General features: G+C 34.1%; 1 protein-coding gene across 4 annotated transcripts in view; it reads left to right on the top strand.

Annotated features, from left to right (window-relative positions):
• Positions 1 to 17,787, top strand: part of CSMD3 (CUB and Sushi multiple domains 3) — a 678,537-nt gene that overhangs the window by 452,604 nt on the left and 208,146 nt on the right. For all 4 annotated transcript variants that reach the window (XM_085321107.1, XM_085320309.1, XM_085319522.1 and 1 more), the window contains 4 exons: positions 4,194 to 4,350; positions 8,096 to 8,287; positions 11,026 to 11,152; positions 11,988 to 12,190. In XM_085321107.1, the coding sequence (XP_085177233.1) occupies positions 4,194 to 4,350; positions 8,096 to 8,287; positions 11,026 to 11,152; positions 11,988 to 12,190 (679 nt within the window). The remainder of the gene's footprint in view (positions 1 to 4,193; positions 4,351 to 8,095; positions 8,288 to 11,025; positions 11,153 to 11,987; positions 12,191 to 17,787) is intronic.

Raw genomic sequence — 17,787 nt, 5'->3', positions numbered from 1 at the left:
ATATATGTTGAAGTTTTTTTTCTGACAGAATTTTTTCTTTAGAAGTTGTAAATAGATACAGATATTTTGTGTTAAGAAATTTGCAGGATTATTTTGTATTTATCTTTAAGCTATATTTGAGTGTACTATCGAAAAAGAAGGTACCTCATTTGAAAAGAGTATACATTTCATTCAGAGTTTTGGAAGATTGTTCAAAATTTGARAAACGCCATCCGTTTTGAAGCAAAGTTAACACACYTTTTCAAGGACTTTCATTTTTAGCAAGAATGAAAAATAGTCCTTAAATAATAATAAAAATCTAGTTATTTTTAATGGAAGRTAAGTGTGTAGTGACCCCATGAATTAAGAGCTTAATGATTAAAGGAGAAAAAAAAACTGTCAAAATCAACATTTTAGATTCTGAGAAGGATTCATGATATGTCTAGAAGTTTTGTCTAATTGGGTCATATAGTATTGGAGAAAAAGAACCAGTTCAGAGTTCAACACAAAGACCGTTGTATCAGAATAATGTTGAAGACGCTACATTAACAGGCTACAATGCCCTATTATTTTCAAAGCAATGTTAGTCTTTTGAGAAGCTGTGTAGCACTTTGTCATATATATGCATTTTGTTTTGGCAGCGCATGACAGGCAGGAACAAGGGAAAGGCTGTGCACAAGACGTGGATCTCTGCAGTGGGYGACCAGTTGCACTCCCCTACTTTGTGTGCTCTTAACTGGCAGTACGCAGAGGGGAAGATGTCATGTCAGATGAAATTCAAAAAATGGCAAAAWATGGCTTTGAGAATTGGTTTTGTTGCTGTAATGAAGCTTCTTCAAAAACCGTCAGTGCAGTGACTGGGGGAGAATAATATAATAGTGGACCAAACTAGAGCTGGCAATGAGCATCCCCTTCCYGGTAGTGCTTCTCAGCACTCTCACTTTGTGCTCCCACACAATACATAGAAATCAGTTTGGCTGCATTTGTTTGCTCTTTGACTTATAGGCCAGCTTTGAAGTGTGAGCATGTGATTCAGTTTTTGATGATTTTTGTGCAAATATTTTAAAGGGAGTTAATGTCTTTTTACTAATTTATTTCTTAAGAATTCTCTACACTTGCTATAATAATCCTTTCAGCAGTAGCATCCTGAAAACATGAGTGTGAAATAGGTAATAAATATAGGGGAGAAAAAAAACACAAACATATGGTCCCTTTTCTGTCTTTATATTAGTGCTTCTGTTTGCATGTGGTATAAATGATATATTTGACGGGGTGTTGACAGCTTCAGCTCTGAGCTGCTGATTTTATGTTATTCCTTCTCTTTAGAAAGGCACRGATCTACATATCCATATGCCTTTTACGTTTCAATGGCAAGTCTCAAAAAGAGTTTGATTAAAATGCATACATTTAATAAATTCACTTTAAACTATTTACTTGTTAAAAGTTTATAGAATTGAGTAAAATAAACTTACCAAACTTACAAATATTCATTTCTGTTAAAAAATTGTTGATGATTAAGTCCCTCAGAAGCTTATCAAGTTTCCATTATTCTCCAACTGTAAATGTAAGCATTATCTTSCCTCCCCCAAGAAATAGAATAAGAGTACATCTGTCTGTTCAAATCATATTTATCTAAATGGTGTTCCCACATAGGATCCTTCCCTACAACATCTCAAAATATCATTGTGATATTTATTATCAAATTCATTCAAAATCTTTAGCAAAACTCCCACCTATAGGAAGGTTGGAAAGACAATGTTGCTCCTGCAAATCTCACAAGAGAATGTAGGCTGTTACCAATTTCTTTGCAACATAAATACATAAAAATGTGAAAGCGTTTGAATAGAATGAATAACTCTATCATTTAGGTAATATCTAGACATTCCTATGTAGGGCACAATAACTTGGATGAAATATAAAAAAAAAATATTTATCCATATTGGCCTAAGGGATACCCAAATATCTCAAGAAAATGAGTATGTGTTACTTTGGTTATTTAAGTCAACCACCCAAAAAAAAGTTTTTGAAACAAATCACATCCTTCCCTCACACCAATTCATTTTTCTTATACGAAGAATCAGAGTGTTTCAGAAGCCTTTGGATACTTTGAAATTTGTTACTTCTTAGAAGTGACATAGGCTTAGATACATTTTACAATGAGGCTACCAGTTATCCATGAAGTAGAATTAATGTCAGCTTTTGAGAGGTATGAATGTTCACAATAAGCAATGTGTCAATGTGAAAGGATTAATATGGTAGGACAGTTGACAAAATTGGCAATAAAATATATGTTTGGGAAAACTGTTCATGAAGAAAATTTGTATCGTGAAGTGGCTTATGGGAAGTTCTGGCAAGCTGTTGAGACTAGTTGGCATAACTTGAAAAGGCTTTCCTGCAGTAATTATTAGTGATCCACACATATGTAACAGAAGAAAATAGATTGCTTTTATGCAGTGCTTAAAAATAAAATAAATCCAGAATCCTTGTGTGTTATTAGTTATAAGTAGCTTGGAGAGATTAGGAAAAGGAGCATCAAGTACAAGTTGACTTCTCTTGTAGTCAAGTCGTGATGTGCATATCTCTGTAGGATAACAGTAGTGCTCCTGGAATAGATTCTTCTTCTTTTAGCTACTGAACCATAACTGAGTCCGTTTCAGAACTGATTTTCTGCTGCTTTGCCTCTGGCCATACCTGATTACTGATCTTAATATAATTTTAAAGAAATTTTAAATAAAGTTAAGCGAGACATCCATTTTAACATTACATATATATTTTAAAATTACTTTTTCTTGATAAGCATTAATTGTAGCTTTTTTACTTCAATATCTTATTTTAACTCTGTGAAAAGACATTAACRTTTAAGTGCTGGCATTAATGCTAGCATTAGCATTAAAGTTTATTCAGGTTTATTGGCATGTTCAGTAAAAACAAGGAAAGATACTAAGTCATTTTTCTCTATTTCTTAAACTGCTATACAGATATTCATTCGTTAAAGGTGGCTAGCAATGACTTTGTTTTATTTTATCATTTCATTAAGTGCAAAAGTCTCTGATATTTCTAGATACATCCGATTTCTGCATATAGGAGTTACATATATAAATCATTCTCACAGATGAGGAGCAGACATCATAGTATTTCACATTCTTATTCTTGCTGTATACTGTTGTTGATGGGTTTGGTTTGATTCATTCATTCTAGTATAGATTTCTCTTTATAACTGTAAACTTTGATTACATTTCAAATTCATACAATTAGGTCTTACTTAGAACTAGAGACAGTTCCCTGTTTATTTAGTAAAGCTTTAGAATTTCTCTCTGACAGTTTGAAAATTATTCAGAGGTCAGTTTACTGATTTGCAAGTGAAATTATTCTTAGAACCCATTTATCAAAGTTTTAGTGGTTATACAAGTCACTAAATAAATCTTATAGAGTRTTGTACTTGAGTTAGCAACTACTGTTAAATTATAGTTTAACTACTTTTAAAAATGAGAAGAATGCATCACAGATTGTTACCTGCGATGTTTTAAAGCAATAAAATTGTAAGGAAATTTTCTCAGTATTATTAAAAGATTATTTTATGCATTAGTAGTCCGACAGAAGTTTTCTAGTTTAAATATGGAAAAGGACAACTCTTGAAGAAAACTAAATAATAATAATGCTGTTTTCCGATTTACATATAGATTACGTTTCTCTTCCAACTTACAGAAGCAGCTATTCTATTTATTTTATTCTGATTTCCTAGTGTCCTTTTACTTTACAGTTATATTTGAACCTCTCCTTATACAGAAAAGTTTTACAGACATTTATTTAACAGGWCAAATTTAGCTTTTGTGTTACGCCACCTCAGTGACCTGAGGCAGACGAAGCCCCACAGAATAAGTATTTACTGATARGGTGTGACCAGCTTTATAATATTGGCAGTGAAAGAGAAACACAGATGTTTAAAAACACTGAGATGATATGGCAACCCTGCCCGCTTCTATTGTTATGCAGAAAATGAACTGACGTATTCTAAATTGTGCATTTGAAAGGTCACCATAATTAACGTAATTCAAGAGAGGCAAACAGTTTATCCAAAGAGCGCTGTGGGCTGWCTGGCAATAGATGTCCCCTAGCAAAGCTGTCCTCTCCCTTAATTGAAATATAATGAATTATTTTGTAACTCAAATACCTCATTTTTTTCAGCAACTGTAAAAGTAATGTTTGTTTTACAGATATATGATGGCAAAGACAACACTGCTCACCTTCTGGGTGCATTTACTGGGGCATCATTAAGAGGATTGACGCTAAGTAGTACTTCAAATCATTTGTGGTTGGAATTTAACTCAGACTTGGAAGGCACTGATGAAGGTTTTCAGCTTGTGTATACCAGTAAGTATTTGGGAAAACAATGGTAATAGACGTATGGCATTTATGGAATGAAAATTCGTGGCTCATGAGATGAAAATACAGTCCGAAGTSAAATACTGATAAAAATCAACAAAATGTTACCAGCAGCTCATTCATTGCTCATCAAAACAATCCAGTGCCATAATTCTGCCTCAGACTACATTTAGTGTACTGAGACTCTGGCTTTGATGGTACTTTCASTAGTTTGATACTTAAACTGCTGTCTTTTGCGCAAGGGTAATTTTGATATTTTTTTCAGTCTTGGAAGGATAAGAAAAAAATATAATAATTTTCTGTCAATGGTTCCAGCATATAAAACTATTTAAGCACCTGAGTAGTTTTAAATACATAGCCAAATATTTTTGTTTCAGAGATTTCATAAAGGAAAATATTTCAAGATTCTACAAGTGTATCTAATTAGTTGTAAGATGAAATTTGGGTAATTGTRCCTTGTGATAGCAAGGCAAGCATGTAATAGCTTAGGACTGTACTCTGATTTATCGTGGGCTTTCCAGCGCTGTGTTTCTATCATAGTGTCATAYAGATTTTATGTTTTAGTAAACCCCAGAAACCATATGATGTTCATCTTTCTGAAGGCAATAGTGCAAAATAAATTTGTTTATAGACTAAATATTTGCCTAATGCACTATTTTTTCCCATTATGCTTTTCATGGTGCAGATTCATTACTTACTACTTTTCTATTCAAAATTTTTTAAAAAACTCTTGATTTTATAAATATTTTATACTAAAAATTAAACCCTAACAAAAAAGAGATATTAATATAATAAATATTTTAATATTAGCAGACTTTATCCCTAAATTTAGAGAAGAATGTAATTAGAAAAAGAAATTAATTTTATTATACAGGCAGAAAGATGCCTGGCTTCCCATGATATGGAAYAAGCTTCAAAACTGATGCTTTGCCACGGCACATGGCTTGCTCTTTCAGTTCCTTGTCTCTACTCTGATGTTGTGAAATTGCATATAAAGTAATTTTTCAGATACCTATTTTCAGTCTTTCTAGGGCTCTTTCATTAAAACCCACAAACCTCAAATTCCRTCTGGAAACCAGTGTATATCATGGAGCTTAGATTTTGTATGTCCACAAGCTACCTGCTCATTTCGTCAATGGGATCTAATACCCTTTCTAGTTTTAGCTTTCAAGAGAGTCTCAAGATGTCCTGCCTACCATGTATGCTGATGATCTATTTAGTTGAAAAAGTAAGAAACGATTGCATTACTTCTTTAGAAGTACTTAGAAAAGATGGCACTGGACCCGAGCTGATACCTGTATGTGAAGGTACTGCCTAAGACATTACAGGAGCTTTGCGATATTTAACAAACAGTAGTGATGCTACCCTTAAGAGATCTTTGTCTGAGATTTTGACAGTTCTTTCAACGACTTCCTTCCGAACTGCCAGGTTCATCTCCATCTTGACTTACATGTGCTGCAGCTACATGACGTACAGCTCGGCACCAGCCAGGTCACGAGCCTGCGTACAGGAAAGAAAGGAGAACATATTCACACTACGTAACTTCAGGCACCTGCTCAGGTGTTTGTATAAATCATCCTACCTATTCGACGGAAAGACTATGGACCTCAGAGCATGTATTGAGTCACCTAAATTAGGCAATACTTAATTTTCTAGCCTGAACAGTGCTGAATTAGATGTTTCCTTCACTGGAAAGATACATAGGGCATAGACTTGGTTCTTAAGTAGACATTTTAAGTTAGATAGGATAAATACCTCCCTGGAGTCCTCTAGCTAATACCAGAGATAAAACAACATGGAGTTGATTAGAATTTTCACTGTTTGAGTCCCTTCATTAATCTTGATAATTGTCCACTTAATGTTGATGCAAGATCATTATTGTAGACAGTCGTGATACTTTACAATTGAAAACTTTTGGGGAAGATAACTAATACAGGTTTTTGTTTTTTTTTCATAAATAGAAAATCGAATATTTCAAAAGCACAATCCACAAACCTGATGCTCTTAAGCAATCAGYAAAATCCCCATGAGCTGCAGTGAAGTATTTTCTGTCTTTAAGGRCACATTGTGGCCATTACGATTTTTCAGCTGCCCAGATTAGCCATCTAGTGCCCTTTTGGGCTCCCTGCAGTGTGCCCCTGGCTGCGAGGTGCTACTCCAGAAGGATTCAGCTCTACCCTCCTGGGCCAGAACTGCCAGCGCTGTGTAGGTGGCTCAAATACGTACACTAGGGCAGCTAAAATGGTGCTAACACCTGAGCTTAGGTAGGGAAATTGCGGTGTTATCTTCATCCTTGATAGGGAAATGATGAATTACTAAGGCAGTTTTGGTACTGTGTCTATAACCAGACTGTCCACAGGTAAGGACATCTCAGGGACCAAGGCCCATTTAGATTTCTTTCACATGATCTGATCAACAGATTTTTTTTTGAGAAAACAGGAATCTGTTACCGGTCAATAAGTATTCAGAGTACTGATATCGAAAGTACAGTTCTTTGGGCCTCACATTAGCCTCTTCTAGTGTTTTGGCAGCGCTATCTCTACTGGGAAATGCKACCTCAGCTCAGAGTGGGGAAAGTTCAGCCCAGGGGCTGTAGGGGCCCTTCAGGAGATGAGCTGTTTTCAGTGAGACTTTTAATGAGCTGGAGCCAGAGCCATGAACGTACAGCATCTGACCTACTTTTTTACCTCGTGAGAGCAAAGAGCCTAAACCACTGTTGTCTGTAAAATAAAATATTGAACGTTTTCACGATCCATCAATAGGAATGACGCAGTACCTCAGGACAGGTTGCGAAAGGCTACCAGCTGTTGACCAGCTGGGTAGATACTGTGTAAATGCCATAATTGGACAACACGGAAAGGAAGATCCCTTAATTTGCTCCCWTACCAGCTACATATAGGAATATCAAACTGTCACAAAGTATCTTTTTTATCTACACGCACTACGAGCTCAGTGACACTTTTAAAATATATTTGTTTTTGAATAAAGCAAGRTTTCAAGCTGCTTCTCACTTAGTAACAATAAAGAACATTTTGAACCGAAAATATTTCTTCTGAATTAAAGTTTATATTTTCCCAAATGTTAGTATGCTTTCCTGCCTTTGTATAATGTATAAGCTGTTTTTTTTTCCTTCTTGCTCCAAATCTTTAAATTCTCAAAAATGACTACATTTTTTGGCTTTAATTGTCCATATCGTCATTATCATTGCTTCCTGCATGCAGTTTTTAAGCAAACAAACTATTGAAAGTGGGATAGGAGCAAGAATTTATGGATATAACAAGATGTATTTTGTGCTATAGATGCCATGGTGCCACTAGTGCTATTGTGCACAGTAACAACAAAAAAATCTGCTGTTAAATTTTGTTTATGAGCCTTTAAATGGCTGTTCACAAACTAAGTTGTCATCAGAGTAAATGGAGAGTCACTAAAAGCATTTTATAATTTAWCATGGCATTTTAGACCTGATCAAAAATGATCATGAATTCTCTTCTGAGTCTTTAGTAGGACTTTTAGAAAAAAATGCTGCTGACAGTTTGTTTGGCATRCTCACACTGAGTGTTATAGACAGAATTAATCTACTTAGACTGTTTCAAGATAAACAAGAAACTTTAAATATATTGTTATGTGACATCTGAAAATGTCTGTTTTCCATTAGAAAACAAAAAAAAGGTTAATTTTATCAATGTACATATCTATTTGATTTTGTAACTACAATGTTTTATTCCTAACACAGGTTTTGAGCTTTCACATTGTGAGGACCCTGGTGTGCCACAGTTTGGGTACAAGATTAGTGACCAAGGCCATTTTGCTGGAAGCACTATAATTTATGGATGCAATCCAGGTTACACGCTCCATGGGAGTAGCCTTCTAAAGTGTATGACAGGGGAAAGAAGGGCATGGGACTATCCTCTGCCATCATGTATTGGTAGTAGACTCTTTTTTAAATTTTTAACTTGAACTATTGTCTAAATATAAGAAATGAAAAAAAAAGTTCTTTTTTTCTTTAGGGATTGTTAGATATATGTGAAATGTGATCATGTACAGATCTATTTACAGATAAGTTTGAAGCTATATCTATGTAGTGCTGATCTAAGTCTATATGAGTAATGTTGCTTTTTTGGTAAAAAAAATAGTAATTTTTAAACATGCATGCATAATGAAATTCTTAATAAGTGAAATCCTAATTATAGTCAGCAAATAGCATAAAAAGGCAGCTTAGTCAGAAAACCAAGACTCTATAAGTTTTGTGAGATTATTAACCCAGTAACATTGAATTACAAAATAGTTTYATATACAAATAAATATATGTATATTCATATATATATGTAAGAATATATGAATCGGGTCAGAAGAGAACCAGAAAGCAGAATGACAGTTAAGAAATACACAACAAGATTAGTAAGAAAGGAGTATGTTCAAGTTAGAAATGTGCTTGAAATAACACAGCAAGGTCTCATAGTGCCAGATTTGGTATAGGATTGAGATCTTATAGTATGTCCAAACAAAACCCTTGGTATGAAAATCCTGTGCTTATCTGTACTTGAAATAGTCTAGTTTAGCATTTATAATAGATAAATAACAGGAGGTGAAGATGAATAATCAGTAAAACTGTTCTAACAGACAGATTTCTGTTTTATAGGAATCTTTCTCTTAACATTCACTTTTAGTTAGAATCAGATTGAAACTGGACTTCTTTGCTACAAAAGAAAATTTAGAAGAAAAGGTGGTTTTGGAACACTGATGTTCTTTCTCTCCTGAGTACTTGTTTATGCTTCAGGTAGCTGCCTGCACTGAAGTTCAGGGCTTACAAGACCATGGTTGCAGCCCAACACACGATCTCTCATTTAGAGTACGCAGACTGTTCAGCCAAACGCTGCGAATCCATGAAAACAGTAATGCTTTGTATGGAATATTTTTGATTGGCATTTACAAATAAAATGATTCTATGGAAATTTCTGAGCAGCAAGTCAGAAACCACTTCAACTTGCTGTTACCATCAAAAATTGGATTTAAAAAAGGTGCCTATAGTTTGAATGTAATTTCATGGGAAAACGTGGTAGTGACAAGACAACAGCAAAACTGCTTTTGGGCAGTTCTAGTTATCATAAGTTTTAATAAACATGCAGTAAATATTGCAACACAACATACTAACCACTGAATTTACAGAAAGAAAGAAAAGTAYGTATTCCATTTAACTTGAAACTCTCAGAGGTATCTTTAACATCGACACTTGGAGGCAAAGTCGCRATGGTTAATTCGGATTGTCTTCATAGTAAACAATGTGGAGAAGGAAGGTGCTTGCTCCTTGGTGCTGGTGGCCACCCGCAAGGCTGCTGAGGACTCCCTACTCGCACCAGAGTTGGCACTCGGCAAATACGGGAGCTGGAGCCTCGCTGGAGAGGCAGAAAGTAGCCACTAGAGGGGGGGGGGATCTTCTGAACTGATAATAAAAAAGTAAAATAATTATCTTCTGTGACAATTAGAAATAATAAACTGGTAGTGGCACACTGGTYGTGGGGTGGGAATGCAATTACTTTTTAGTTTTGTTCAGTTTGTCAGTAAATAATTTTCTTTTTATAAAGCACTGTATTTATATCCTCATCCAATGGAATAATAGACAAGTCTATTCTCTGAGCTGAATAATCACTGAAGATTTTTTTAAATAGCTTTTAGGAATTAACAGGTTGGCAAAGTGCTTAAAAAAARGTACGAAGGGCCACTTGTCTCTGAAAATTTATTTATGTTTTTTATTATGTTAGAGAATCTATCAAGAGTACCATTTYACTTACATTGTATCACAGTACACAGAGATCATAAGGTAACGAATCACTCAACTAAATATTTTAGGTCATGTTAAATCAAAATAAAACTGCATTTTACCTCTACCAAGAGATCTAATCAAAGCATTATTTTGGCTTTGGAGTTCACAAGAGACAAAGCATTAGTCAGACTTTAAAAAGAAGGAAGGCAAAATAAGGAGACTTTAAAAGCCTAAAGGGTCTATGTAAAAAATAGAATTTCTTAGAGATTAGGTATCGAGATTATGAAATATTCAGCTTTGCCTAATGGCTATGGCTGGCTGAAGCCACCTAACAGGGAGCTACTTACCATCTGCTATCTTCTGAGAAATAATATAGCTTCCCTACGATCACACTTCTTTAGTAAGAAACTTTACAAATTTTTTATGTAAGCCTAAAGTATAATTTTATCTCTGAATAGCCTGCTTTTATTTAATTAATTCCCTCCCTGTTTTGTTTGCATTTTCTTTCCTCCTTACTCAATTGAATAGTTTTCTTTATTTTATTCCACTSCTTTAGAGAGACATTATACTGTTGGGTTTTTAAGTAACAGTCCTTCTTCGTTTCATTATACAACGGTATATATTCCGATTTTTATGTTGCATTCAGAATGATTAGAAAGACGTAAGTATTAAAGGWAAATACAAGAAAAATTAAATAAAAATATACTTTTCTTTACCAAAATGCTTAAAGAACTTATGTGGTGTTCTAAGATTTTAGGAAATAAATTCAATTTCATCATGTTTGGATTGTGTTGTTTATTCAGCAAGGCAGTAGGTATATAAACTGATTGCTCGGATGATTAGTTGGAAGCCCAYCGGTAATAAAATGAAAGTCACGTGTTATGTAATGGTGTTTTTATTAGCTGAATGTGGAGGTCGTTTTAAAGGAGAATCATCAGGAAGAATCTTATCTCCTGGCTATCCTTTTCCTTATGACAACAATCTGCGTTGCATGTGGATGATTGAAGTAGACCCAGGAAATATTGTCAGGTACTGAAAGCAAATCTTAATTATATATAACAAATTTCTTTGATTACATAATAATTGAATCTTACCCATACAGTAAAAAAGAAGAGATTTAAGGTTTTAAGATTTCATGTGCAGATTAAGGCCGCTGTTTCTGGCATTCTAGATTTGGATCTATAGATTTGTGTTTAACTATTTATTTTKCAAAAGACACCTTTTTTTCAAAAAGGTTTGATCTTTCTGATGAAGATCAAATCCTAAAATTACTTATCATACTGTGAAGTGTTGGTGAATTTTAAACCACTATGTTAATATACAAAATAGAACTATACTGTAACTGGAAATCTTGTAAAAAGATCTAGGAAGAATGTTGTTTTGATGCCAAAGTCAAAAAATTGCATGCATATAGAGTAAAAAGTGATGGAGTCAGTGGAAATATTTAGTGGAAGAATCAATTCCCACCCAAATTATTGCAGTTCAGTGATAATTTGTAGTTGGATGTTTATTGACACTATGTGGCTAACTGCCTGAGTTTACAGTGTAATTTAATTTATGCTGATGAAAATCTAGTACAGTGTTGTTTTAAGAAAAATCTATTTTTCTTAAAGATTGTGTAGATGCTTATAAATTATTTGAATGACTAAATATATTATTTCATAATTCACGTATTCAATTATCCTTAGTTTTAAAGGAACTTTACTTTTAAATACATGTGTGTATTGGATTTTTATGCATCCARATGTAAAGGTACCAAAAAGTATGGAAAATTATCCCTGGAAACAGCAGTTTGCTTGCTTTTTTTTGGCTTAGTGTTATAGCCAAAGATACATTGTTGAGTAATATCATGGTATTCTTACAGCCTCCAGTTTCTTGCTTTTGATACTGAGGCATCACATGATATTCTACGAGTTTGGGATGGTCCACCTGAGAATGAGATGTTACTCAAGGAAATTAGTGGATCTCTTGTTCCTGAAGGCATTCACAGTACACTCAACATAGTCACAATCCAATTTGACACGGACTTTTATATCAGTAAATCTGGATTCGCCATACAGTTTTCAAGTAAGTTCATGAATTTAATTTTCAAATATTTTCATATAAGGTGGCTCATCTACAGATAATCAGTGCTGACTACAATTCAAAACAGTGGCAATGTTTCTTAAGTGTTTTGGTAGGAAGAGAAATGGGAGATTTGTTGTAGAACTATAGCTTTATCGTTTTTTTCTGAAAAAATATTGATTGTATGGGTTTMAAAAAATATGCGTATCTTTTCCTATTTGGCATTGTTTCAAGGGCAGCTTGGAGAGTGCAGAAATGCTCATAATTACGGTTAGTGTTTTGCACAAAGAGGGTGACGCAGGAATGTCAAAGGCTCCATCCTTCATCAATAAGAGCCTCTGCTTTCCGAGACATCTGTGTACAGTTTTCATTCCTGCTGCGTTTGTATGGGATGAAACAGGAAACGGCACTGAAGRAACAGCAGTGTCCCACTCTCTTTCACCTTCTAGCACTGTTTCGTCTTGCAGGCTTTAACAAGCAGAGAGCRTGGTGATAATTCAAAGCATTTATTTAACTGTTACGAAATTCTTTTAGAAGTTTTGAATTTTTTAGTGCTCAAAGAGAAGAAATCATTGAGTGAGRTCAGTTTTGACTTTTACTTTTCTAGTCAGTATTTTTTTTTTTCCAAAAGACAGATTTGGTCTGTTAGAATCATTTTTTTTAACCGTAATATCGTTTCTAACAGTGGTTGACACAGAGGTTTTTCTTTTTTATATAACACCATTAATCTTGTTGTACTTTCTATACCTGGTAGTTGTATTAATCCTTATTTCCTCCTACCCTCATTCTTTCTGTTTGTATGGCAAACGTGTGTGTGCRCATTCACAGTAACTTTAAGTTAGAGGGAACCTTGAACGGAAAGGRAGAGTGAAGTATGTAAATAAGAAGACAAAGTAAAAGGCGCTTGATTAGTGGCAAATGAGTGCCTCTGCTCCACTGTGTGTTCTTCTGAAACCATGAATAAACCTTTTAATTCTTCAGCTCCAAAATATYTTTCAACCTTATCACCTTTTACAGCCCTATTTAGGAGAGTCTCACATATCTACTTTTCAGCCTCATCACACTCTCATTTATTTTGAGGCTGAGCCAGAAATCATGGGGAGAACATTACATTTTGAAACCATTTAGTCACTCGTCTACGTTGAGTGGGAAAAAGTGGTTGATGTAGATTGAGAATGGAGTTAAGAGGAAAAATGGATTGTATATGGGAGTAGACCGGACAGTTGCTGATGTACTTCCAGTGCTTTACCTGAGAAGAGTTTTCAGACTTTCATCTGAAGGGAGAGGTATTCTACTTAGTTCTCATCCTCTWGCCCTCTGTTGAGGTCTTATTATGACAATTTAAAATATCCATGAGGTGTCACTGCCTTAGCATTTGTCTTACTCTTCAATATAGGCTCTTTCTGAAATACTCGATGTTGCATAGTTGGGGTAAATATTTAGTATTTATTAAGGAACACAGTTTTTTTTTTTTTTTAAGATTTTTAGAAGAACACATGAAAAGCTGTGCAGCCTCAATTACACTGTTGCCCTCTGGATATATTATTTTACTAGCCAGGAAAGAAACATATTTGAGGAGAAAAGGGAAGGTTAATTCTATATAATCTTATTTTCATCTTGAGTATTCTTTCTTTGAATATGTAATGTTGCCTGAGTGAAACAGATGGTGCCTACACACTTTAGCTACAATGTAATTAACAAACAGAAAACTCACACAGGGGAGGTATATGCTTTTACTTTCCTCTTGCCATTTTATGAAATAGAGTATGAGTATTTAACTGGATTATTGACATTTTAGCCTCACTAGGAGTGTTAATCAAAGATAATATAAACTGTGTGTTTAAATGTTTAAAAGATCCTGAATGCTATATTTTTTGTGCTGTTTTCTTAATCCAATTAAACTAAAAATCTGCTTCTACAATATGGATTCTCTTTTTTATCGGTTCCTCACAGTCTTTACTATCATTTTGTCAAGTGCTCATAAAAAATTCCACAACAGTAATTTATGTAATGACTGAAACAAATCACCATTGATAATGTCATGTAATTTGAATTTTACTCCTTTCTGTATCATCCAATAAATACAGAAAATGGATTTGCAAATGGCAAAATAACTAACAGGTGAGATATTCTTCGCCAAATGAAAAGGGGAAAAAAGCCTAGAGAAGCTGATATCGCAGAAGCACAGAATGGCTGGGGTTGGCAGGCGCCTCTGGAGATCATCGGGTGCRGCCCCCCTGCTCAAGCAGTCACCTAGAGCCTGTTAGACAGGATCGTGTCCAGTCAAGTTTTGAATCTCTATCTAAGGAYGGAGACTGCACAACCTCTCTAGGCAACCTGGAGTTCAAACCTAGTGTTTGAACCTGGTGCTCAAGCACTCTCTCCCTATATATAAAAATAAATGTATTTATACTATATAAATAATGGAAAGAGAATTACAAATCAATGAATATTCTTATACATATATAGGTAGGGCTATTAGAATTGACTCTTAATTGGGGCTACCCAACACTRTCCCTTACAAGGCATCAAAGTTGTTAATAGTATGAAAACACAAGCAGTCAAGATGAACTTTTTCATGTTCATCACCTGAAACAATGCTTTTTTTTTTGCTTGTTTGCTTTTGTTTCTTTGCTTGCTTTTTTTTTTTTTTTTACTGAGTAACAAACTGGATATTGTGATGAGGAGGAATGGAGAGGCTCTGAGAGAAAGTCTAACAGCCTCCTTAATCCTTTTTCCATCAAAGAAAGTGAGAAAACACTATGTTTAAAAAAAATTTTTTTAAGGTAGCAGTTAAGAACTTCTAGATAAAAAAAAATCCTTTTTTTCTNTAGGATGCTGCTATCTGAAATAGTACAACCATTTCCATGATTTTAACATTCATAAACCCTTTCCCTATGTAATTAATTTCAGGACAACTGCTTATTTTATGCAGAACTTCTGAGGAATGCTGCAAATTTTTTTATAGTTGATTAGGACAAATTTTCTAAATTATTAAAATTGTGTATTACTATGGAAATTGAGACGAGAGGGTGATGGATATAGGATAAAAGGAGATACCTCAGTCTGCTGATGGTTCATCCACTGTCACGTACCAGCATTTGTTGTGAAAAACCTGAAAAAATAGGCCTTTTTAAATTATTTTTATTCTAAGRTAATACATTCTAAAATTGCGTTTGGTATATTCTGATTTCTGGAMAAACTATTTCACATTTTCTTGAAATGATGTATTTTTACATTTGTCTTATRTATAGGTCATTAGACTGTTGAAATCAGCTGCAGTCACTAAAATGGATGATCTTCAGATGTGTGGATCAAACATTTAAAGTGTAATAATAGATWATCTTTATAGCACAAACTAATCTGATGAACTATCTCCCAGGTCAAAATCAGTATTCAAATTAAAATACTTAATATTTCAATTAATATTAAAAATACAAATTAAAATATACCCAATACTTCAATCTCTAAAATGAGAGAGGAAAATTTCCTTGTTGGACATCTGCAAGACATGATTCTGAACTCTCTGCCTGCAAACTTAAAACATTTTCAACTTYTATGTTCTTCTTTGAGATGAAGTGAAGGAACAAACTGGAAAGCAGAGCCCACAAAACCTGAACAGCAAACTATAAAAAGATGGGTATTAAAGCAGAAATATTTTGAAATTTAATATATATAGATACAGAGAAAAATGGGAACCTCTGGGGATTCAATGAAGGAYTTTGGAACATGCTTAGAAATGGGATGATCAGATTGAATGATGTAGCTAGAAAAGTGGTGCCTGAGGTCTTCACTTTTAAGTTAGGAGGAGTGAAAAGTTTACAGCATGCCAAAGGCAGTATGCACACGGGAAGTACTTGTTATCACATATCCTCTCAGAACTGCCTCAGACAAGGTATTTGGAGCCCAAGACACACTGGAAAAACATAAATTAAATTATCAATAACTTTGTTTGGTCAGTATATTCTGTATAAAATAGAAAATTAGACCTTCAAGAAAAAGAGAAAGGAACAAATGTGTATTTACCACAGACGTGAGCTACATATCTCAGAGAAGTATTAAGCATAATAAAACATTTTCTTCAACTGATTTCTTTACTTCATCTCAGCAAGCTGAGGGTAGTCTATCAGGGAGGGAGGAAGAGAAAGAAGTAGAGGGAGAGAAGGAGAAATGAAAGAAGATAATTGAACATTAAAAGCAAAAAAAAAAGTGTAATTCTATGTGTTTAAAATAAATCGTTTAATTGTGTCTCTTAAATATACTTGAAGTGCCTAACATCAGATCAGATCTTCCTGATGTTGAGATTGTATTCTTAGAGTTTAAAGGTCTTTGTATCTATATTACAGAGAAAGTTTTATCTCTGCTAGTGTTTAGCAGCTCAGGTACCATTTAGCATTTATGCAGAAAGAAAGATAACTGTATTCATCTCTCATAGATTATTATTTCCCTATTAGCAGCTGCACTGCTGAATCAGTCAGCACTATAGACTTCATTCCASTCATGCCTAAGTGTGCAATATTTCTAACTAATTAAACAGAGCACAATRTAGAGTTTTTTTCCAACTTTATAAGACAGCCAGTGCAAAGCTGTTAAAAATTTTTTGAATACTTGTTTTTCATAAATATATGAATATATAAATATAAAGGAAGTTATTTTATATCATGCAACAACAGCTTCCGATGTAATAGTAAATACCTTAAAATGTTTCGATTTATTTTGCTGTCAAACGTACTTTTCTTAGATAAGACAAAAAGCTCTTTGGACTTACTTGTCTCTGTGGATTGCAGAAAAAGCCTAAGATAGCTGAGTCAGATGTCTGCCTACCTGGATGGCTTAAATTTGGCAAAATTAGTTTCTAGTCTGGAAGAATACTGCATGATAGCTTGTTTTGATTGTGTTTAATGCATAAATGCTTACAAGTCAGCTTTCTATGTATGTTCAGTGCTGATTTATAGCCACATAATGTTATGTCTCTAAATGTTGTGTTTCTTCAGTTGTTGGTAGTGGTTGTTCAGAGAAAGCCATATTCACTATACCCCCATTGAAGAAGATTTTTTTTGAGACTGAATATCCTCCTTTATATAGGTAGGATACACGTCTTTTATGCAGGTAAATACTATGAACTAGTGTTCCCACGTCAGATGTCCTGATACTGGCTTATACCTAGAATTATCTGAAGTTACAGCATGGATAGATGAAAGTAGCCAGAAAGCAATGAAAAAAAAAACAAATTAATTATAATTAATTATGAAATGATAAGTAAATAAATAAATAGTCCTCTTCATCATGTCCCCATAGAAATCTTCTTACTATGAAGATTGAACTTCCTTAGTTTAAACCTCAGGCAACACAGTTTTGCCAAACCCTTGTCACTTACATCAATACAAAGCCCATTCATTTGCCCTAGATTTACAAGTGCATAGTTTAAAATAGACTTTRTCTGACTTAGGGATGGCATTTCAGAGAATTCAAGCTGATTTAGYTCTAAATTGGGAATATCGTGTGTCTCAGTTTAAAGTTCATATTTCGATTTCATATGTGTGATATCTATCCCTTGAATCTGAAATATCTCTTGGCATGTTTTCTATTGAAGAATAYGA

The sequence above is a fragment of the Rhea americana genome, unplaced genomic scaffold (genome assembly GCF_003343005.1).
Source record: "Rhea americana isolate MKP2758 unplaced genomic scaffold, rheAme1 scaffold_0, whole genome shotgun sequence".
Lineage (NCBI taxonomy): Eukaryota > Metazoa > Chordata > Aves > Rheiformes > Rheidae > Rhea > Rhea americana.
This window is presented reverse-complemented; position numbering and strand designations above follow the sequence as displayed.